The sequence below is a fragment of the Electrophorus electricus genome, chromosome 8 (assembly GCF_041902795.1).
Source record: "Electrophorus electricus isolate QZ-2024a chromosome 8, ASM4190279v1, whole genome shotgun sequence".
NCBI classification, from domain to species: domain Eukaryota; kingdom Metazoa; phylum Chordata; class Actinopteri; order Gymnotiformes; family Gymnotidae; genus Electrophorus; species Electrophorus electricus.
In genome coordinates this window covers 12,258,580-12,283,027 of record NC_137504.1, presented here as the reverse complement: position 1 = coordinate 12,283,027, position 24,448 = coordinate 12,258,580, and the positions used below count along the sequence as shown (strand labels likewise).

The 24,448-nt window shown below is 43.5% G+C and overlaps 1 protein-coding gene across 11 annotated transcripts; it reads left to right on the top strand.

Annotated features, from left to right (window-relative positions):
* Positions 1-110: 110 nt before the first annotated feature.
* amot (angiomotin) lies at positions 111-23,753 on the top strand. Of its 11 annotated transcripts, none has more exons than XM_035527463.2 (13): positions 111-213; positions 418-468; positions 10,725-10,868; positions 12,828-13,824; positions 14,982-15,495; positions 15,587-15,731; positions 17,369-17,461; positions 17,639-17,784; positions 19,101-19,250; positions 20,043-20,233; positions 21,500-21,873; positions 21,990-22,241; positions 22,504-23,753. In XM_035527463.2, exons 1-13 carry the CDS (start codon positions 126-128, stop codon positions 22,629-22,631), a joined length of 3,273 nt encoding a protein of 1,090 aa, XP_035383356.1. In that variant the 5' UTR covers positions 111-125; the 3' UTR covers positions 22,632-23,753. The 11 variants fall into 11 exon arrangements, with proteins under 11 accessions (XP_035383356.1, XP_081574813.1, XP_081574815.1 ...); XM_081718687.1 differs by lacking the exons at positions 111-213; positions 418-468 and adding exons at positions 1,487-1,840; positions 7,878-9,066; XM_081718689.1 differs by lacking the exons at positions 111-213; positions 418-468 and adding exons at positions 1,488-1,840; positions 7,878-8,934.
* The last annotated feature ends 695 nt before the right edge of the window (positions 23,754-24,448 follow it).

Below are 24,448 nucleotides of genomic sequence, written 5' to 3'. Positions count from 1 at the left end.
TTAGGAAGAACAGGCCTGTGAATACAATATGTTCTTTGATTCAAATAACAGTATGATCCCATCTGTCCCAAAACAACTTAAAAAGTTTTGTTATCCTGATGTAAAGTGAAAGCGCGAACGGAACCATGATTTCAGTGGAAGACTGGGAAACAGACGAAGTTTCAGAATGGATTAAGAATATTGGATTTCCTCATTATGCGCAGAGCTTTTTAGGTAAGCCATTACTATGCAGCCTACTGGAAGCTGTGGTAAATTGAATGAACACAGGAAAACTGTTAGTAAACCTGTTGTAACAGTAAACGCATGGGGGCACACGACTACCATAAAAGTTGCAAGCCTACTAACCTAGTCTTCTATAGGACTCCAAGTATGAGTAATCTGCACGTGCAAATTGACAGTGCTTTCATTTCTTCGCAGAAAATGGAGTTTCTGGACTGACGCTTTTGGAAATCACAGATTCACTCTTAGGTGATTTTTAAATTTCTTTTGCCTAAATGATTAGTCATATAGCCTCTATGTTTGTTTATTTATAGATGTTTTATTCTAATCATCTTCTGATAATTCAAATAGTGTGCGCGTATGTATTTATGCGCGATTTATTACGCATCTGTCGTTTCTTTTGTTATTTTTAAAATATATTTATGCATGATCTGTACGAATAGCCTACACATTCTTTGTTCAGAGAACTTTGGAAATATGCGTATCAGAGACTTGACATTAAATGTCATGTCCAAAATCGGCTTAAAGCCCTTATAAATTGTGGATCTGTGAGATAGTAGGTGCTCTTGTCATCTCCTTATTTGAGTGATTTTACAATGCTTATATATGTAGGTATTGTCACTGACAGTTATTTTAACTTTAACTGTAAGTATTTTAACTCAGATTGTGGAGCTGAATAACCGCTGAAATTCGCACGTCTCTGTCTCAGCATTTTGGACACAGATGACGAGGTGTAAATATAGAATCAGGGTTGTTCAGAAATTAAGTCTCGTGCTGTTGTGGATCAAGACTGTACACTAGTATACTTGAAGAATTTCCACACAAAAAAGTCAGGATCATATAGTAGATTACTTTCATGGACAGATTTTTTTTTGGGGGGGGGGGGGGGATTTAAAAGTTTACATAAACATTTCAAGCAAGACTATTTAAACATTTGAATAAATGGCACTTTTTCTTTGCCATGGTTTTGTACTACTCAGAATGCGGACACGTAGAATGATTTACTAGCACTACAGGAAAGTGCACAGAATTACTGTTCAAGCTGTTTATGAGATTCTGGAAGCAGTAACTGCTCTCTGGCAGTCTACTTCAGTAAGAGCGCCGACCTTCAAACGCACAAAAGCCTTTTGTCGTTTTTTATTTAATACTTGAGCGACATTTCTTAGGGCCAACGGAATAGTTGCGAACTCCCAGAAGGCGGGCTCTCTCAGCCCCTCAGATCTTTGAACTACCAAAAACCCTCCTACGAAAGGAGCTGAGGGTTTTACTATGACCGGTTTCGGGGCAATTTTGCAAGTGCTGCGACTTTACGGCTTGTGAAGGGGGCCGTCCTTCCCTACATTCTCTTCATAGCGCTTTTTAGGGCATACCAGATTCCATAACTTCTAGACAAACAAAAATGAAATGTGGAAGAAAGAACGTGCATTGTTGGGTGCAAGTGCATACAGTATTGGAATGTGCTTTCGGATTTATTTGAATTTGTCATAACTTTAAAAGCATCACCACAGCGTCGGGATAAACATATGCAGTCTTTAATGAATGTAAAATATATGGACGCATACAGCCGGCGCCAGCTGAAGCGGATCAGAAAACGAAACCTGGTGGTCAAGACTGTATAAAGGTAAATGGATGTAAAACCATGCTAAAGAATGATCTAAGAACATATTTAGGTTGATAAGTTCTTAAAACTACGCTATAGATTGCCCGTCGAACGTGGCCGCAGGTATTCTTTAGTCACCGATTTTGTAATGATGTAAAGCATTTTGTTATTTATTCTTTGACAACAATGACTCCGGTGTGTTTACTGTTTGACATCAAAAAGTGGTTCCAGAATACCAGTACATTTAGTTTAAAATAAAGACAACACCAGTATTGCTGGGTTGAAAATACTTCAACCTCCAAGCAGAAATCTTCCTCTGTTGCTAAAAGTCAAAATCTCATTGCATTTTGTTAACTAACTTACAGGGCAAGTAGGCTACTATAATCCATAACTAGTTTGACTAACACCATGACTCTATGTACAAAACTCTTATATTTTCCATTTTTCATGAAGCAGTAAACCTATGCAGTGGAATAAAAGGAAATGGGAGAAAAAAATACACATTTTATTCCTAAAACGTTTTCTCTCTTGAGTGACCTCAAGCAGTTGAAAGCAGTTAAGGCCTGTAAATGCTTTCTGATGAGATTTTTGTTAAATAGTTAACAGTGCTAAAGAGGGTATCGTTGCTGCTGCTGATGGATGTCACCGTGCTTCTGGGGAATGCCGTCAGAGTGGGTGAGGGTGTAAGCAGGCTGAACAGATACGCACCGTTACATAGGGCAAGAATGCAGTCATGTGTTACTGGAAATCAAAGCAAGAGATTAAATTTTGAGGCATGTTTAGAAGGCCTGAGTGCTTCTCTTTCTTGGGTGAAAGTGATGGGCCCTCCTCACAGCTCAAAGCAGAACCACAGCTGTTTTTATGATGATTTTATTGGATTCATTTCATGTTGGCTTAGTTCCTCATTTTAACTGTAAGCAGACTTTGTTGACCCATTGTTCCGTAGTTACCAGGGTAGCCATGGACATCATTGTAAGAAGTGCTTCTGGCAAAATCAGAAGTGAGCCACAGTTTTAGAATCTGCATGCGGTGCAGTCTGCCTTTTCCCTCTTCCTGTCGTTGGAACAGTGCACCAAGTAAGCTGCGGCTTTGTTTAGTTGTAGAGGTAGTGAATGTCCGCCAGAAAAGTGCCTAGCGGCGTTGACTCACAATGCAGGAATGTCATCTCTCTCTCTCTCCCCCTCTCCCCCTCTCCCCCTCCATCTCTCTTTCCACCCTTCCTTCCTCCTCTCTGTCGCACAGGGCCAAAGTTCTGCCTGCTGACTCAGCCTAGAAATCACCCAAATTACTTTTTTTCCACTGAGCTTTTGCAACACAAAAAGCCTGTACTCACTATTGAAGTTTTACAATGAGGCTGTGTTTTACCGAGGAGTGTACACAACTCAAAGCCATTTAAGAGACAGAACAACTGAATGAGAATCTTTCTTTGTGGTCCTGCACACACATGAAGCCACATGCTTCCAAAATATGCATTATTCAGATTTGCACTGAACTAAAAAATCAGACAAATTAGTCTCCCTGTATCTCACAAGCATTGTCTCTTTGACTTTATTGCTAATGCTGGCTTTAACTGGCAGCATGAAATCACCTGCACACTGAAGAGTATAGTATACTCCAGCAGGACTTTGTTGTAATCTTCCGACACAAAGTATTATTTACTGCAAAAGGAAGGAACTGTATAAAGACCTAGTGCTCATTAACAACATATTTGCCCAGGAGCCTGAGTAACCCAATGCTTCCCAAAAATTCATGCGGGTCAACGTGTGCCAATTTCTCTAATCCCCCCCACCCCTCAGGCAACACAGACAGACACCTCAGCGGTGGAATGTGTCACCATGTTTCAGACACAATCCTATGATGGGCGAGGTTCAGCATCATTCACACATCCCCACTAAAGCATTAATCATGTCTCAGGCAGGATGTGTCACTCCTGTGGAGGGTGCAGATTAACCCTGGTCTCAGAGTACTGAGGAGGTGATCCACTTTTGGACTTAGTCAACACATAACTTATGTGTGGCAAAGATAAGACTTAGAGTTTTTGTAATAAAGGTAAGTCACTTTTCCCACAGATTGTTTTTTTTTTTTTTTAACTGGGTCAGTTCAGCACACAATGGAACAACTTGCATATCTTTATAGATCTTTGTCCAAACATAAACTGTTGTTGTTGCTGTTCATTGTGTAGTTGAAAAGCTGGAGCTTCTCAGCCAACATACTTTTCCCATTGTCAAGGTGAAGGAGCCAAAACTGTCTCTCTCGCCTCATCCTTGTTTGGGGTGAGGGTTGCTTCATTTGGGACTGGGAGCATACAATGTGAAGCTACAGGATATAATGCATATCCAATCGCCACTGGGTTAATTGTCACTTGAATGGACAATTATACTTTCATAGGTCTCTGAAAATCTGGGCAAAGAGAGGGAGCAAGAAATTGGCACAGAACTGTAGTGACAGAGATGAAGCAGCAATCGCATCTCTCCACCACATGCTTTCCATTAAGGCTTTGGATGAGGGTGTGGGGGGAGGGGAAGCGGGGGTCTGAGAGGCAGTGAAGGGGGAAAGCACTGTGTTTCTGAATACTTGGGCCTATATCAGGGGCTTGTGGGGAGAGAAACCACATTATAGAAACCTTGTTGGATTTGGAGAGTGAAGGGAGAAAAGAAATAGAGGGAGTTACTTGGTGACTCATGCTGGGTTTTCTTTCTACCAGATTTGTGCATGGGTTTACAGAGTTTATTATTCCAGCGTCCTCTTAAAGACCTACATGTATTACACACTTTGACTAAAATTTTGGCTACTTTTTAAAATGTTTTTTTTCTTCAGAAGTTTAGGCTAATTCTTACAGCATTTTCTGAAAGATTGCAGATGAATTTGCCATTGTTAACCAACTCGTGACATTAACCTCAAGCAAAGAATGTGGAACACATCACATTCAACAAATATGCAGATTCAATCCCTGGAATAATTTAAACCACTGTAGTAAATCCATTGCCTATCTGAAACATTGTTTCTACAGATGTTGTCTTCTGCTTATTCTCAGCTAAGAACTTCCCCTCAAGTCCTGTGCATGTTTAATGGAATGCAATCCAATGAAATCAATCACAGTGAATTCGAAGTGCAAAGGACAGTAGAAGGGGAAAATGGATTATGGTGGAGAAGACACAGAGCAACAAACATGGAAATGGTGAGAGTAAGGGGGAGAGAGCAGTTTCTTGGCCTAAGTCTTTTCCAGTCTGGCAGTGTGAGACTCTCCCTGTGCTGGGAGTAATGGACACCAAGGAGACCATGCTGTACACTTTCTCCACGGTCCCAGCGCCAGACCTTTCCAGATTGGAATGTTGCATTTCCTGCTTGGTTCCCACCATGTGTTTCTCGGTTTCCTTTTTCTCCCCAGTATCTGTCTCCATATCTTTTCTTCTCCACCAGCCATTACTCAAGTGCAAGATATTTTTCCATTTTTGCTTTATCAGTTTCTTTTTTCTTTCTTTGCTCCATTTTGTTTTTAGCCTTTCACTTTGTATTCACACTTTTACACTTCCCAACACATTTTCTGTCTCCTTTATGCCTTCCTTATGACTTCCAGCTTGTAGTTCTCTTCTTTCCATTGGCTTTGTTAAATGCCCCATAATTCTCCTCTTCCATAGCCATCACAACCTGCGAAAAGCATAAAACAGTACTTGGTGTGTAAGAGAGCCCTCTGGAGTTCATTAAACCTCTGGAAGGCTCCACTGATGTTCCCCTGTTATGTAAACATTGCCTGTGAAAGGTGGGGGTGGCATTCCTCCTGTCAGGAGGTCACTCTCCGCCTCTGCAGGAGCTCCGTGAGGTCACGCATGTCTTCCGTCCCTCTCCTCTCACGTTCTCATGTCGGGAGGTTGTTGTGTCAGAACTCAAGGCCTCCTGGAATGCACCCCTGCTGCTCCTTAACGTTCAGCATTTTTGCCGTTGATGCCAGAGGCAAGGTGCATCGTTTCGCTTACGATTCAGGAAAAGAAGCAAGATGGGACAATGGAGCGGAAAATCCTGCCGGCCAACTTCATCCAGCTCTGAAAACTGAGATGAGTGGAACTAGAGGGGTGAGTTCTTGAAACCTCCCTCATTGAGTTACATATGCCAGCAGAATGAATGGAAAGCTTTTGGGACAATAGGCATAGATTGTGTACTTCAGGTTGTTAGAACTCTGTTCGCTCTCTCCAAATCCTTGTAGTGGTCATTAAAGTGAATGTTCATGTCTACATAAAAGTTTATATTTGATGCCAACACCAACAATATGATTTGTGTTACATCATTCTCCAGGTGCACAACTGTGTTGTATTTCAAGTCTTTCATTCTTGTATTTCAAGAATTCTCCCATGTGGGAGTATTGAAGAAAAGCATAATTTGCATTCATTATATTGAGTCACACAGTAATTAGTTCTTGAATCACTGCACTTCAAGATCACATTAAAAGAATGTTTCTCAAAAAAACATTCAGTGTTTTAAAGTAACTTAGGATTGTTTAGTTATTTACTTATATAAAATGTGGTGAAACTCTAGCAACCAGAACCTTCAACAGGGCATAGAATGAGAAAGCAAAATTGTTTTTAGAAACTTTAATATACAACATATGCAGCATAATCTTATAACTCACCTTGGATGCCACACTTATTTGTATGTTGAGTAATACCATGTGACTGCTTTCAACTGCAGTTGAACGCATACCCTTCAGTGTGTAAACAAGCAAGATAAGTTGAAAGATAATTGAAGTTGCTGCAGGCAGAATACTAGATATCAAGCCAATAGGTAAAAATGTACATGTCTGGTGAATCTGTACCATTCATAATTTACACAATATTAGGCTGTGATGTACAAGCCCAATCATAAACACAGCTCAATGACTAGACCATTATGAACCAAAATTGGATGTTGTTCAGTGCCCTTTGGAAGCCTACAGGTAATAAGTGTTTTTTTGGGTTTTTTTTATTCTAGTCCCGAAAAATCCACCAAAATTGTTTTAAAGCACAGAAAAATGAACAAAATATTTCTGTGGAAAATGCTGTTTTCCCTTCAAGTTAGTAACATGCTGTAATATTAGATGTGTTAGGACATGGTTGCAGTGACCAAAGGATGCATACACTCCTGGCACAGTTTCACTTTGATCACAGTCCTTGTCTCATCCAAGAGAACCACAGTAGCTCTGCGTTGCCTTCTTCCAGCCTTGAGTCTTATCTGCTCTCTTCATGGGTCAGGAAATGGAATCGGCTTCCTGACGGCACAGGCAGCCTGCAGTGCCTCAGGGAGATGGACCAGGAGTCAGGACTGCATTGTCAGGTGATGTTCAGGCATTGTTTGGCTGTGTTCCAGCACAAGGACTTTGCTGAGCCTACGCTGGGCCACATTCCTGCTGTATTACTAGAATAAACATTGTCGGCATGGGGCCCTGGGAAACTTGTGCTTGATTGGTAAATATTTACACAACTTAGAGCTCCATTCAGAACATACCGGACCTTCATGAAATCCAGGTTATTGTCCAACAAATAGAGTTTACCATTAGGATTTGCTACTAGAAAATTAAATAACTGACTGCAATCACTTTATGCAAACCATCACAAACCATGGCCCCAATTGGCCTTATTGTGTTAATAGGTTGTACTCAAAACAAGGGAATTAGTCAGGAATGTATGATTGTTGCTGAGTAATTATCATTCCTATTTGTCATAATACTTCTCAGACTGTCCTGAAGTGCATGAATTGTCCTTGTTTGTTCACGTTTACCAGTACAGAGTAACAATTTGATCTAAAAAGAAGGTATCTTTCTTTACTGTTTAAAAGTATCTAAATCTCTTGTCATGTCTGAGTTATTGCTTTTAAAGTCATGGGTTTTCCAGCGGAAGTAGCATGTCCTCTGTTCTTTTGCCTTTTGAACTTGTCTGGCAGAATGTGGCCCAGTCTTTTGGCACTCCTCCACTGCTCTGTCTGCTTGTGTGGCCCCTTTTCTTCATCTCATTCTCTCTCTTTCTTGTTCTTCCATTCTGCGCTCTCTCTCTATCTCTCTCTCTCCCTCTCTCTCTCTCTGTTCTGATAGGTTGAGCGTGGGCCAGGACTGGCCTACACCTGTGCCCAGCGCCTGAGTTGTTCTTGGCTCCACAGAGCAGCTCTTTGATGCAAGCGAGCAAGGGGTGGTTAGTGAGAATGTGAAGCTGGAATGACTAGTGGGTGTTTTCCAAAACAGGCCAGGTGCCTCTGAACTTCTTATCTGAGATCACCTCTGTCACCTGCCTTCTGATTGCTTTACCTTTCCTAGCAGGTGGAAAACTTATCTGGGGGAAGATGACTTGACCTGGAGAGCTTTATTTGTTCTATCTTCTGTATACCATGCTATATGCATAAACCCATAATGCTTGTGTCATGGGAAAAACTTTTTATTAACTTTTTTCTCTCCTTTTTAACATACATTTAAATTAAACACTACTCTGTAGGCCCTTAAGGATTTTTTTTTTTTTTTTACCAAAAGGAATAAAAAGTAAACTTGAAATATTGTATGTTTTATATTTTATTTAATTTATATTTATAAATATACATTTCAGGCTTGTTTGGCCAAATAAGTGGAGAAAGTGATCATTTTCAGTTTTGTTTGAGAGATACTAAAAGACCCTAAACTGTGCACTTGTGTCCAGGCTGCAAGGAGCAGGTTAAATGGATTGTGTGTGACCTGCTCATATTCATTGTGTGTCAACAAACTAGATTCATAAACTCTGTGTAAACAGAATCCTTACAGGAGGAAATTATAAGCGAGGTCATCATATATAGAACTGCTATTTTAAGTAAGCTTGAATTGTTCATTTTCAGTGTTTCTCAGACTAATGAGCTTTCTCTCACTAATTAAATTTCCCTATACTTAAAGAGAAGTGTTTGGAAAGGCTTTCGGCAGCAGTTGGAGAAGCAGGTTGGTATGAGGGTGTGGAGAGGCTCTTGGCTTCACTCCAGACTCACCTGTCCTCGCGGCCACACCTGGAGGAATGCGGCAGGTAGCGAAGCGCGCGGCTGTCAGCAGAACAGCAGCTAGGCGTGTGAAAGGAAGAGCGGCGCATTCATGCAGGGAGTTCAGCACTCACTCCTGACCGTTACGCGGAGTTTTCATGGTACATGGACGGCTTTGGCGAAAAGAATATTGACCATTTCTGAGTGCTATTTCCATTTGCTCTGCATTTTGCTTGCCTGTTCTACCTTGATTTGTTTTTCTTGCCATGGTAGATCGGATCTGTTTTTCAAAGGTGTGTAATTTCAACTTTAAGAGGTAAGATTGATAAAGTTGAAAATTCAGGTAGGCCTAATTGTTGTGAAATGTGGAAAATGGATAAATATAATGAATTGCCTCTTGAACACATGGCTCGAATTGCTGAAGCTAGTGCTTGTGAGTTTACGTGTGTGAGAGTGGCTGGGTATTTATTGATCTATTTGTGAGTGTAAAACAATTAAGTGAGTCTCTGGTTAAAGTCACAACTGCAAGTTGTCATAACACAGTCTTTGATCTTGTCACTGAAAGCACAGTTTCAGCTCCGCTTGGATAGATCTTTCCATCCATGTGTAGCAGACTGGTCGGGTGGCTGTCTGAACAGTTGGGAGGTAAATGGGTAAACATTCTCCATTTTTTGTTGTTTGCTACTCTGGAGTTGACACTCACCATGTCTTGGCCTGTACTTAAAATGTCAGTATGCAGTGTCACTAACATCTGTGGTGAATCTGCGTGGGTCAGAGCCTTTGGGAGCGCACGCAGGGAGACCTATCTGTGGTGTTGTTGGAATGTTGGATTCCACGAATTCACTCCAGGGCGCTTTGCCTGTGGAATAAACAGTTTATCTAAAGCAGGCAAGGAACTTCAAGTTCGAGCGTCAGCCGTCAGGGGTGTGGGGAGACGAGCCATCTGGGTGTCATGTTTCATCGGTTTGGGGGATGACAAGTCGTGATACTGCCTGATTAATTCTTGTGTTTGTGCATGCATCGGTGTGCACGCGCAGTTAAAAGATCTGTTGTGGTAATTGGGTAGGGAATGGAGGGACGCCTTGTCCCCCTTAAGCTGGTTGTGCGGTTAGGCCTCACAGGCTAAGGGATCCGTTTCTGTTGATGTTGAACGGCGACAGAACTCTGTACTTTCACAATGTCATCAGAGATTTACTATAGGAACTTGTTAATGGTAGAAGCAGTCAGACAGCCATGATTGGTCTCAACATGTGGTGCATGTCACCAGAAGAAAAGAAGTTTATTGACTTGGGGATCAGGCGAGATGAAGGGTGGGTTGTTTTTGGACTATAAATGTATCTTCTGGAACAGTTATTTTATCAAGAAAAGCTTCTTTTTCTTGATGTGTTTTCTTGAAATGTCAGTATCCCAAATGCTGTCAGAAAACTTTTTCCACTGATTCCCACTAAAATGTCTGTACAGTTTCACACAGTAGGCTGAGGGGAACACTGTTCCCATAGTGATTGCATTATTTTGCCTCAAATCCCCTTGAGTAATCCCATTTAAAACTATGCACATCCTCACATCCTGTGTTTGAATTTAGCATTTCTCTCACTGGCTAGTTTCTCTTCTTAACAACGGATCTGGAACCAGTCTTAACTTAACATGCCCCAGTCTTAACCATGAAAAGTCAAACGTTTTAACAGATCTCTGTTCAGAATGTAAGGGTGCTACCCCTCTACTGCCTGACCACACAGCTGCATGACCATGAAGGGGTGGGGAGTCGGGGTGGTGGGGGTGCACAAGGGCATTTCTTTTTAGTTCTGTCATGGCCAGGAAACAAACGTACTGCAAGCGCCGTATATTCCACATTCCTGAACCCCCACCCACTTCAGTAGTCCGAAAAGCCCCCCTGCTTTTATCTGGACCCCACCCCATTGTTCTAGCTGGTGAGAGTGCCTTCCTGTTGTAGAGTGGCTGGGCATTGGAGAGCTTGTGGACCGCCTGTGCATTTTGGAAAGCCTCGAGGAGCTTGTGGGGAGCAGTGTGCCAGGCCAGGGTCAGCGCCATGAGCAGCCAGTGTTAAGCCGAGACACCAACTACAGCAGCCACACAGGTAGGTAACTGGGGTGGGGGGGGGGGGGGGGTTGGGCTGGGGGCTGGTGGCACACGTCACCCGTTACAGAAGTAACAGGAGGGCTCAAGCAGGGTGCCCCACACAATTGACAGTAAGACTGCACATAAATAGGTTAGAGAAGCTCTGATAGCAACTGGTGCAGAGTTTATAATAGACACATATTGTATGTGATTCTTTAGGTACTGTTTGTTCACTGTATAATGCATAACTTTCTATAGCATATTCGAAGTGAATGTTCTGTCCGTACTTTCTGTTAGTATAATGGTACATGTTTTCACATTAATTTTTAGCTGTTTCATATCTGCAGAGTTTGACACCTTTTCCTTTTAGCTAAAACAATTCCATATTCAGTTTAATCATAGTATATCTTCATTGGGTATAGAACACAATAAATAGTAAATCTTTAGTGACTGTTACAAATAAAATATACAACCAGCCAATCAGTAACCAAATTGTAATACATGTAACAAAACAAAGCCTGTTTTGTTATACACATATAACTAATTGAACTAATGCTAACCCCTTTTTGTTTGTATTACAATACAGTTACAGTGTTATAAATGTTGACATGCTGTAAGTGCATGGGCTTAATATGGCATTTATTGTTTTAGTGATTCATCACTAGAAAATACAGTTTTTTGTTGCTTGTGTGAATGTTTTTACTCTTTAACACTGCCATATATCCATCGCAGATTGCTAGTAATGTTTTCTAGCCATTTTAACCCATAGAACTTTTAACTTTTGTAGTGTCATCATCTCTGTGGTTAGTTCTGAGGGGGAGGCGGGGGGGGGGGGGGGTGTAAGTTATTATGAAGTAGGTTTTTTTTTAACAGGGTGGGTGGGGCCAGAGACAGAGTGCAGCATTGTGAAATGCATTTTTTTCTCTTTGTCATTCTCTCCTTCTGCCTCTCTCTGTCTCTCTCTCCATTTTGATGCAAAGCAGCAATCTACCAATAACCCCCATTCTTGACTTACTGTACATTTTATTTATTTATTTATTTATTTGCCACAGATGTTTCGGAAAAAAGCCTCATCCTCCTTGAGAATGCGGAGAATATCTGAAAGCAATAGATGTAATAAGTTCCCCTTCACTACTTTGTAGATAGTTCATTAACCACTAGACTGCAAACTGTATGCAAAGGCAATTGATGAAACCATTCTGTCCTTAAACAGTGTCAGTACAAACGGAGGACTAGTGTTTATAATGCACTGATTCAACTTTATCCACATTTGTCTTTTTAAATTGCCTGGGATCTAGCTTTGCTTTATTTTGGTAGTTGAATGGATATGGCATTCAGACTGATAGAATGGTTTCATCTGATTGGCTTTGTATGCTTTAACCCCTCACTATAACTTTAAATTGCTGTGTGGAAAATGTAACAGTCTATGAGCTCACAATTTATAGGTTAGGTCAGTTTAGAATTTTGTATTTGGAAATAATATCAGATGTTCTGCACTGCATGTTTTAATGAGCAAGAATTTGTGTAAAGTTGTTCTGGTGTCTAAAGGGTCTGCTGGGTGGACTTCAGTGCCTTGACTCTGGGTATAATCACATTCAATCAGAATTTCACCAATCAAATGTGACTGTGCGGGGACTAAGGTTGTTTAAAATGAAGTGCATTAATTTATTGTGACTATGAACAACAAATGTCTCTTTTCAGCCTCTGAATGCATGTTAACTAAATTTGTGATGCATCACCCAGTTGTCAATGTGCGAAGACTTTGGGGCAGTTGGGGCCTAACTTTATTTTTGGGCATTAACCTTCTGAAGTCACAGAATTATTGCAAACCTTCTGGTTTTATTGCATTTCCATTTTCAATCAATGTTGGCTACATATAACAAGGACCTTCTGTTTTGTTGTCTTACTGTTACACATTTTCTTTGGCCTAGGCTTTGACCTGTACAGTGAACATTTTTGCCCTCGGTGCCTTTCCTAGGGGGCGTGGACCGGGGACGAAGCTCCTCCTTCCATGAGGTGGGCGGCCTGCGAGAGCCGGACATGAGGGCGGCGGCCTCCGTTTCCGAAGAGACTTCGGCCAGCGGAGGCAGCGGTGGAGGCCACACCGTCCTGCAGCGCCTCCTGCAGGAGCAGATGCGCTATGGCGAAGGACGGAACTACCTTGCCATGCAGCAGCAACAGCACCAGCAGCCGCCGCAGCCCCCGGCACCACCGCAGCAGCAGGGTCCTCTGAGTGGCTATCCGGGAGGCCCGGGAGACGAGCACTCCATGATCCCCCACATTGCAAGACAGGAGCCACAGGGCCAGGAGCTGCAGGCAGACAGCGGCATGGAGAAGCAGCTCAACCCCCGTGCAGGGGGCGGTGGGAGCGGCGGGGCAGGCTCCGGTGGTGGCTGCATCAGTGGCCCGAATCCTGAGGACCTGCCTTCTTACGAGGATGCCAAGGTGCAGTCGCAGTATTTCCGTGGTCAGCAGCCACAGCAGCCGCCACTGCCCACGACGGTGGGCGCTGCCTTCTACGTGACAGGCGTCAGCAGCCCCAAGGTGCGTCCACCTGAGGGCCGGCCCACCGTGCAACGGGTGAGTGCAGGCAAGGTGCACCAGGACGACGGCCTAAAGGACCTGAAGCAGGGTCACGTACGCTCACTCAGCGAGCGGCTCATGCAGCTCTCTCTAGCCACCAGTGGTGTCAAGGCCCATGCGCCCGTCACCAGTGCCCCACTCTCACCCCAGCTACCCCCACCCGGTCCCCCGGGCGACTACTACAAGCCAACAGGTCCCCAGCACAGGGGCCCACCACCAGACTACCCCTTCAAAGGCATGCCTTCCCCAGCCAAACAACAGCAGCACCACCACCAGCCGCAACTCCAGGAGCCGGGGCACTACTACTCCGAGCACCGCGCTGCAGGCCAGCAGGGCAGAGCCGAGGTGCCCCATGTCCGCTACCAGCCTCCACCCGAATATGGATCCTTCCGGTGAGTGTGCTAGGTGGGGAGCTTTAGAAAATCTCCCAGCTCTAAAGATGGAAAGAATTTCTCTCATTCCTAAAGTAAAGGTGGCGTCTTAGTTAGTACTGGTTTACAGTGCCTAAATGAAATGGAGAAAAGAAGACTGATATTTTTTTATGTAACTCCTAATATGAAAGTAAATGTTTCTGTATATTACAGCCAACCTTCCAAATGAGTAGTGAAAAGGAAAAATATTTAGAGGCAGTTTTGTTTTAAATAATCAACATTTCCCAATTCATACATGGGCGACTGTCATGTTATATTCCAGTGTTTCCTCGTCGTGGTCCTGGAGTTCCCCTGCACTGTTTCACTTGTTCTAACACGTTTTAGTCTCAAAAAAAGGTCTTTTTTATTGTTCAAATTTGACTTCACTAAAAGCATTTTCAGTATTTTTTTAAAAGAAAAAATATTGTAGACTGTATCATACAAAGAAAAATAATCACCCACAGGAAGTAGATAGGTTTTGTTTTGTAGGAATAAAAGCTGAACTTTGTTTTTGGAGAAGAACTTTCTTCTCCAAAACTAAGAAAATACAGTTTTGACTTGAGTCAAAACTATGTATTAAAAAAGTTTGATTAATGCACTTGGTCACCATCTGGGTTCTGTACAGTCCACAAGGGTACATTTTACACAGGGCCATGAAGTGGAAAAGGGCTTAATTCCCCTTTGAATGGCCCTTCCCTGTAGTGCTGGAACATGTTGTTGTGCATTGTAGGATGAGCCAGTTTTGCCTGTTTTCCTTCGATTCATTTACCTTAGAGCCTGTGTGGCATACTTAAAAATAATCCAATCCGAATTTTAGTAATCAACTACAAGTCACAGCATGACTGTTTCCTTATTACGTTCCATAAAAACAGTAATATTCACCTGAAAAATATTTTTCCACAAGACACTTGCTGAGTGTCACATTTAGCAACTCTTGTGGCTTTTTAGCCTGGACTCAAATCCGGCAGTGTTGCGCACCTATCTCTACACTAGTTATGTCCGCTATAACTCGACTATCTATTCAGTAGTCTGTTATTTTTAGTGTTACTGAGTTATTGCTGTAAGTGTAAAATAAGTTATAATGAGCACAAATTAACAAACCAATCTATGACTGGCTGCACTATTATTCTCATTTCCAGAAAGGAGAGCTCAGGCCATTCTCAGAGGCCCATCCATCATCACAGCCCCACCTCCTCTGTCACATCAGTGGGCTCACTGTCCCGTGCTCAGTCCTCCACTCTCAGTGGCATCATGGCCGCGTCACATCCTCAGCCATCCATGGCCCACCAGGGGGAGCCACCTTTCCCCATGGGACCCCGGAGTCCACAGGGTCCAGGCTCCCACCAGGTCGATCCTTATGGACCCAGTCCAAATCATCCTCCACCCCACCAGCGAGGCCATGGCTTTCCACATGATCCCTATGGCTCGGCCCCCAGAGGTTTCCACATGCAACAACACCAGTTTCACCCTCAGGGGCCCCAGCCACAGCCGCAAGGCCCAGGGCAGCACTACCCCCACCCCCACTCCCTCCAAGGCGACCCCTATGAGATGCTGGCCCGCGCCCGGCAGATGGTGGACATATTGACAGAGGAGAACCGGCAGCTCAAGCAGGAGATGGAGGCGTGTGGGGAGAAGGTGTCCAAGTTGCAGAAGGTAGAGGGCTCTTTTTCAGAGCCCCATCCAGTTTACATCAACAGCTCAATAAACAGCCTCACCACTGGCATAACATGTCCCTCCTCCACAGATGGAGACTGAGATCCAGCTGGTGTCTGAAGCCTATGAGAACCTGGCAAAGTCATCCTCCAAGAGGGAAGCCCTGGAGAAAACTATGAGGAACAAGCTGGAGCTGGAGGTGCGCAGGCTACATGATTTCAACAGGGATCTGAGAGGTGAGTTCCCTGAGCAGGCCTGCTGGCTGTGGCTGGGTTTCAGAGGGGGCTGTGGACACATGGTTTCACAAGGCAGCCTAGAGAACTGTGAAGTATCTGCTAAATTAAACTAGAAAATCAGATAAGAAAATACTGAATGGTTGCTCTGTAACCTTCTCCTGAAATTTGTTCCACTATTTCCATGTGATGCTCAAACCTTTTTTTGTCTTGTTTCCTTCAGACCTTTGATTTTTCTTCCAACATTTTGGTATAGAAACACTGTAGTGTTTTAATCTTTAACATAATGCCCCTAAAAGGTATGGCGTACAAGATCTAAAGCTGGTAGTTCAAAATGAAATAACAGGATGCCTTTGTCATCACTGATCATCATTGGCTAAAGCATGAATAAGCAGAAACCTACTGCAGCAGGAAATAACCTTGACTGAACTGGGACAGCACTGGCAAACAAAAATACGACATTATTTAAAAATAGCCAGTCTTTTGTTTCAAGCTAAATGTATTTTCTTGTATTTTTGTCAATAGTTACCATTTGAGTCTAGGTGTGTGTTAGAAATAGTAGCCGAATGTTTTATTTAGCATTTTGAGTCTTTTAAGGATTTTATTTTTTTTGTTTTTTAAAACATTCAATCCAAAGTAGAGGTATTCTTGCTTGGTAGCTCAGGGCCTGTGAGAGATGCAGAGCCAAGCTGAACGTGGCCACCTCTGCCATTCTGTCTCAGTGTTTTTTAGTGGAGCAGAAAACAGAAACCCCTGATTTATGGCATGAAGCCCAGACTCCAAGTCCACAGGGAGCCTCAAGAGTTTTACAGCAAAATCGCAGTGGAACCCCCCCCCCCCATCTCCTCACTTACTCTTGCCCTCTATTCTTCCTATCCATGTTCCTTATTCTTTCTGCTGTGCAGTCCAATAGACAGAGAAAAGGACACCCCTTTTTTAGAGCTCTGAATCCAAGTTTCCATTGCATATTATGAAAGTGGGAAGTTAAGGAGCAAGGTATTTTGGGTCTGGAATACTCGTCATATAGTCTAGTTGACTTAACATCGGGGGAAATATTGTTTTAACGTTTGGCCCATTTCCTTGATGAATGTTTCGCTATTGGGGGGGGGGGGGACCCAGCAACCCCTGTGGTATAATGGCTCTTTTATTTAATCTTATTTCCCCAGAACTTGAGAGCACTTAGTGAATTATGTCTTAGTCCACCCTATGGGAATCAGGCTCCTGTATAGTTATTGTTTGATTTTTGTTTTCCAAACAGCCCATTTGGCATTTGATGTGAGAAGATACCTAAAGAAAGCTTCAAAATGTTTGGCAAGAAAGGGGGCCATTAAATACGACTCCTGTAAACCATTCAAAAAGATACAGAACTCACGTATAATACCACTTTTATTACTGTAAGCTGATATTGATCAGTTATCAAGAGAACCTTCCTCTTTGTGGCTTCCCTGCCACCCTTCTTGCATTGCTGTAAAGTTTCTGCTGCTATCATTTTGACCTTCTTGAAGTGCTCTTCTTTCCACCATTCTATGGACATAATTCACCTGGAATAACCTCACAGTGCTGTTATTAAGGCTGCAAAGTGTATGTTGCATGTTGCCTTTTTTTTGGTCATCATTGAAGTGTTCCTCTTACGATTGCAGAGCGTATGGAGACGGCCAACAAGCAGCTAGCAGCCAAAGAGTGTGAAGGCACAGAGGACAACCGCAAAACCATCTCCCAACTCCTGGCTCAAAGTGAGTACCCCTTCCAAAACCCTTTTCCAGAGCAGGCTGGGGAGAAAGTACAGACTGTGGTCCACAGCTACATCGAGAGGCTTCAGCTCATAGGTTTGTTTTTCGAAGTCCTGCAAAAGCTTGAGCAACGCCACCTGAATTGAGCTGATTGCCTTCCGCTGTTTGGCTGCCCCTCAGACAAAGAGACTCAGCGGGAAAAGGAGAAACTTGAGATGGAGCTGAGCACGCTGCGCTCTACCAACGAGGACCAGCGCCGCCACATTGAGATCCGTGACCAGGCTCTGAACAACGCTCAGGCCAAAGTGGTCAAACTGGAGGAGGAGGTGAGCTCCTTTTAGCCATCGCTCATTCCAGTATGTTCCTGTGGCACAGGAGGCCACTGAACAGTGCGTTTACAGTTACGTCTGGGATTAATTATCGCCAGGTGCCTCCAAGGGCCCTGCCAGTGTACGTGTACGTTTGTTTGGTGGGAGCCCTCTTGTGGACAAGGTTTGCCTTCTAGCCAAAGGCTATGATGTCTGGTTCAGTTTAAAGCTGAAAAAGATCTGAGGAGCACACTGTGGAATCTAGGGTTTTTCTTCATTGCTGTGAGCATGCCTAACACTTTGCTGAGTCACAGGACCATGTGCAAGAGAGGCTTTTTGTTTGCAGTTATTCATACTGCATATGGCTTCTGGAATTTCAGTTCGTTGTTTCTCGGAAGGACCAAAACCCAATTTTTTTTTTCTACCATGCTGTGCTATAATACAAATTTCGGGCATAATGCTCCCTTTGCTGAAAGCTTTATTAAACTGACATATTTTTTGCAGCACAGTTTTAACCCTCATACCCTAAAGCTGACCACAATAGAACTTCAACTCGACCTTCCCCATGAACGTCAACTCTGAAGTCCTTCCCATCAGGTTTTTTTGATCTTCAGTCTCAAGTGAGCTGCTGGCCATGACCTTCGCAGAATCCAAACAACCTCAGAAAACTGCCTGCCAGCCTCAGCTAGGGCAGATAACAAGAGCGAGAGAGAAAACATACACACACACACATACATTAAGAGAAGGAGAAAGAAAGAAACCACCCAATTCAAGCAGTGAGCTTGAAGTGTCTGGGAGCATTTTGGAACAGTTGGAGTCTGTGGCATGGCTCCACTGTCTGGCTCCCAGATGGCCTTCTGGCCAGCGCTGAACAGGGCGCACACCCAGCCGTCCCAAAATGCACCAGCCTGTGCCACTTTTCTCCGGCCCTGTCACAAACGGCCGCTTGTTCCCGAAACAAAGCCTCTTGAGTTGTCTGCCATGAAAGGACTTGAAGATGTTTGAATTCTTAACTCCCCCCACCCACTCACTCACCCACCCAGCCAGCCAGCCAGCCATCAAGCCAGCACTGTCTAAATAGGAGCTGCATACTTGTCCCCGTTCTCCGGTTCCTCTGTGTTGCAGAGCCCTCTGAGCTAAATTGGGCCATTCATTTGGGTTACCATTATAGCTTCTGGTGGATTTGAAAGTCGTTTCTTTTTTGGGGGGCGGGGACCTGGAGGACACAAGGCGGTTATTGTAAGGTCGGTTATCCACTGAGGAGTGAGTGGTAGAGCTTACCTGTGTTCTCTGTGTTTATGTGTGTGTGTGTGTGTGTGTGTGTGTGTGTGTAGCTGAAGAAGAAGCAGGTCTACGTGGAGAAGGTGGAGCGGATGCAGCAGGCCCTGGCTCAGCTGCAGGCTGCCTGTGAGAAGAGAGAGCAGCTGGAGCACCGGCTCCGCACTCGCCTAGAGCGAGAGCTGGAGTCGCTCAGGATGCAGCAGGTAAGAGGCGTGCACGAGCCCCACACGTGCCAGTGAATATGCACTAGTCACTCATCAATAACCACAACCAGTTCTGTGCAGGGCATGTGCACTCGCTGAGGAGGTCAGTGCACAGGCTGGAATGTAAAGTATACTGCACGTGAACGTGGGTTATGCTACAGTTCTCTCCCATGCTCAGTAGCTGACATGGTGTGAATGTTAAACCATCTAGCAGGCATAGCAGAGGTTCAGCTGCGGTCAGTGGAAGCTACTTCTCCCATCTGAGATGTTCCTGCTCTCCTCTTCCACTCCATTCTTCCTTTGTGTTCAGTCCAAATGTCTGCCAGCATTTTTACATGACTCTTAATCTAGGGGAAAGGTTACCCAGTGTGTGTGAGAGAGGGGAAAAAATTGAAAGCAAGATACAGGAGGAAGAGTAAACAGCTGTGCTCTCTATTAGGGGCCCAGAAACTAACCATCCTCTGTAACGTTTGTACAGCATTCAAAACCTCGAAACCTAGAAGGGCTTTTATACAAGCAACTGAGTGATGGATACACCTTATATTAAAGAATAAACTTTGATGGACCAAAAAGATTCACAAGCTACATACTACTATGGCCAGTCTATGTATATGAAAATATTCAGTATATCATTGTTCTGCAGCATACAGCAAATGCATGTAACTCAAAACAAACACTACCATGTGCTCTTACACTTTTAATAACGTAGTTTTAAAAATTAGCTTACCTATGGTCAGTTGACCTAATACAGAGGCCTGGAGAACAGGACCTTAAGGCTCTCTTTCTCTGCAGAGGCAGGGCACCTCGCAGAACTCCATGGGCCCAGAGTACAGTACCACGGCCCTGATGGAGCACTTGCGAGAGAAGGAGGAACGGATCCTGGCCCTGGAGGCCGACATGACCAAATGGGAACAGAAGTACCTGGAGGAGAGTGTCATGAGACAGTTCGCCCTGGACGCAGCTGCCTCCGTGGCCACACAGAGGTACCTATGTGTGCACACATACAGCTGGCAATGGAAGCTGTGTGTGGGGTAGCTTGTTTGCATGCACATTATACACCCTGTGTGGTTGCGATCCGAGTAAGGTCTGTTTGAACAGGTGACATCCAAAAATTAGGTAGCTCTTGGTAAGGGTGTAATGCTATTCACAATTTCAGTTTTTATATGATTTTCAATACTCAGGTCAAGATTTGATTTGATGTTTTAGAATTTAATACTGCAGTGCTATTGATACAATACAGAAGCCTAGCCGCTTCATATAGAACCTTATATAGCAAAGATCCCTGTCAGAAGAGACTGTGAGTAGTATTGACAATACTTTTAAATTTAAATAACTGTTTGAACAAAACTTAAAAGTTGAAGTTTTGCTCAATTCAGTTGGAAAACAGAAACTGTCAACTTTCAAATGAGCTAATTATTAACCTTGCTAAGTTTCTGCTGACCTTGTGAAGGATGGTTAGGGCTTCCCTGCTTTTGACCTCAGCTTGCGCCCTGCTCTCAGATTCCTGATTGCTCACATTGGGTAGTAAACATAAAAAAAAAAAAAAAAGAATTTATTTTTAACAAAAAACGCTTCTAGTATCCACTTGCCCCTCTTTTTGTGCTATTTACCAGTCTGCTAATTTGCTATATCAGCAGAGGCAAACACAAAAAAACGCAAATTAATTAGCTAGGTTAGCTGACTAGCTCTTTTTCCAAATTAACAGCCATTTATGTAACCTAGCCAACAATCGCTCCTCTAATTACCTGTTTTTACTGAACCGCACAAACTGAGTTGTAGAATATTGACCTAACGTTAAGACATAGTTAAAATGTGTAGCGCAAACTAACGTTACTTTCCAATGCACATCTTCACCAGCTAGCTAGCTATCTACTAATGTAACTTCATAACATTAGACCAACAAGTTCAGTGACAGCGGGTAGATGCTCAATGAAATGTTACGTGTCGATTTTATCTAGATGGTTGACAAAAAAAAGTTGTTTGCTGGTCACATTTGCTCTGCATTCAAGTTCCTCAAGGTAGAAGGTGTGGTTAAATGTTTTGCAGTGAAATCAAAAGAATTATGTTTGCCAGTATTTCAAAATTCAGCCACTGAAGTGCTCTGAAGCGACAAGTGACAGGACAGGGGTATTTCTGGGACAGTCTGATTTCAACTGGTCCTGTGCCCCACCCCTGGATTTGGCAATTCTTGGGCATGAATTCTGTTAGTCTGGATTAAACGGACTGATCTCTTGCCTCCCTTCCCACAGGGACACATCTTCAACCACAATCAGCCATTCCCCCAGCAGCAGCTATGACACGTCAGTGGAGGCACGCATCCAGAAGGAAGAGGAGGAGATCCTCATGGCCAACCGCCGCTGCCTGGACATGGAGAGCCGCATCAAGAACCTGCATGCTCAGATCATCGAGAAGGATGCCATGATCAAGGTGCTGCACCAGCGCTCACGCAAGGAGCCTGGCACCAAGGCAGATGGCCCATCTGCCATGCGCCCCTCCAAGTCACTCATGTCCATTGCCACGGGTACGGGCAGCTCAGGCCTGCTGTCCCACTCGCTGGGCCTCAGTGGCAGCAGCCCCATCACTGAGGAGCGCCGGGAGGACCGCAGCTGGAAGGGCAGTCTGGGTAAGAGAATCCTGGCTGCTAGGAATGTTCATTGTGAGATTTGGTCAGTCAGACCCTGAGCTTTGTTTGGTTGCACACTGTTAAGCACCCTGCGTCCTTTCTGTCCGGCTCTGCAGGTGTGCTCCTGGGGCCGGAGTTCCGAGGCGACTCACTGAGGGCCGAGTCCATCTCTTCTTCTCCATCCCCGGTCCTGCCCTCCACCCCCATGCTAGCAGCCACCCACTCCAAGACGGGAAGCCGGGACAGCTGTACACAGACAGACAAGAACCAGGAGATGAGCAAGCCCAGCACACCGGCCCTGCAGAGCGTTGCCGCAAGCAACCGTATCAGCAGTCCCAGTCCTGTGTACATCCCTGACCGCATAGCAGGTAACACACAAGCCCATACATGTACATTTACATACAAACCTTGAACAGTTACATGCATTAGCTCCCTTTGTTGAGCATGGTTGGAATAGAAACCCCAAATGCCGCTTTGATTTTTAAAAAAAATGTTTTTAAATTTATTTTTGCCCATGTTACGGACAAGCCCAGTGACCCCAATACCAGAGCTGTTAGTTACATCTTTGTTAATATTTAAGACTTTTTATAGTAGGTATGTTGATAGCTTGTGCATTTTTTTTTCCAACAGATGTGCCAGTGTTCCACAGCAGTACTCTAGAGAGGAGAGCCCCAGTGCAGTCTCTCCCCCCCCAGCCCCCACCCCCACCAACACCCCAGCAGGATGTGGACAGCGAGATGGTGGAAATACTTATCTGAACCTTATAACACTCCTCACACACACACACACACACACACACACAGGTGAAGGATTCTTTATTTCTACCTGTTATGCTCTGTCAACACTTTGTTGGGGGATGCTAATGGTGTGGTGAAATGCACTACATTTTAGTGGTATTTTATCTTGTACAGAACAAAAACCTTACTATACCTTGTCATATACTATTTACTAACCTTTTTGTACAGTATTCTGTGGTGGCGTTTACATCCTCCAGAGTTTAGGACCAAATGTATGGCAACCCTTTTTTTTGCATTTATTGCACTACTTTTTCTTCCTTTTAGCTTTCAATATTTGACTAGTTTGTTTTTGTGTAGAACACATGTACCAATGTTACAAACATGGCACTTGAGTATATAATAGAACAGTGACTATTAGAACAATCATTACATGTAAATACTGTTTCCGAATACTGTAAGACACATGTAAGATAGCAGAACTGAATGTGAGGGGCCTGGCAAACTAAGCGGGGTACTCAGCATAGTACCACGGCATCAAAGAGGACTGGGACCAGCGGGGTCACCCTGCCACCCAGAACCTGGCACCGATGTGCAGCTGGAACAAGTCCCTGACCCAACTGGTTTGGGTATGTTTTTGGCCTGAGTGCATGGCAGGAGAGGATGGGGGTTCGGGATTCGGAGCAGCACTAGGAAGTGCCACTCGTTCTCAGAAGTCTTGCTGCTCCCCCTTCCTGAGAAGCACAACGCTCATGCACACGGACAGCTTGCTTCAAGCGTCATTGGTTTTGTGATGTCTCAAGCCATTTCAGACCTTTTTAAATGCAATGGTTACTATGAGTACATTGTCAGTATGAGTGGTGTAGTAAAATGTAGACATAGGTGTATTTCATTGTTTGGAGTTGAGTTTTCCAGGAACACATGATATACATTTCACCTTTGACCAAAGGTTACTGAAAAACATGTCTGAAAGCAAGATCTAAAAGTAGATTATGGTATGCTGTTGTATAAGTTCAATTTTCCTATAAAATTGGGCACAAAAACGGATCAACATTTATTGCATGTCAGTTCAGTCGTCTGCCAAACGAAACCAATACTGTGACACTAAATCAATATTAAATTACAAATATATAAATAAGAATTTTATTCAGTGGGCTGTTGGTGTGCTTTGAAGTTGCCTTAAAAAATCTGACCATCCTAATAATTATTCATATTCTTTTAACAACACTTGACAAATACAGGACCAAAGAAATGTGTGACTGACCTGTTCAGTTCTCTAGGACAAATATGACATGGCTATTTTATATTCTACAAATATCTGTAAGCACTGAAAACATACCATGAGTGTTTCATCTTTATTTTCAAAGTCAATTCTTTCTATTCTAATACTTTAGTATTCAAGAAGAAATACATTTCACCAACATTTTAAAATACCTCTCCTATATAGTGACTCAAAATACAAGTTTGGGGTATATTTTGAATAATCTTATGTAGTGCCTTGATTTTGTATGAACATAAGATCCCCTTGCCATGTTTCAAACATCCCCTGTAATGTTTAAATTTAGAGTCTCATTGTAACTGAATACATGATGACCTAGTTGTACAACCATTCACTGTAATTATCAATCACTGTCAAATGGGGATCTGGGAGCAACTACGAGAGTCTGTAACAAAATTGGGTGATCTTAAAAAAGGTTTTACCAATAACATTGAAAGAACTCAACCATCTGAGTCCCACAAAAGTGCACTTGCAGTCTGTATAATTCATATGGAGACAGGAACAGTTATCATCCTTGTTGGTTAATAAGCAAGCAGTGTTGTTTCTTATGTGGAGTAATGAC

Excerpts from the sequence above, each read along its gene's own strand:
- amot (XM_081718687.1), top strand. The coding sequence starts at position 8,886 with ATGCAGGGAGTTCAGCACTCACTCCTGACCGTTACGCGGAGTTTTCAT. Across the intron at positions 15,732-17,368 it reads TTTCAACAGGGATCTGAGAG|AGCGTATGGAGACGGCCAAC; the intron begins GTGAGTTCCCTG and ends TTACGATTGCAG. Across the intron at positions 17,785-19,100 it reads TGGTCAAACTGGAGGAGGAG|CTGAAGAAGAAGCAGGTCTA; the intron begins GTGAGCTCCTTT and ends GTGTGTGTGTAG.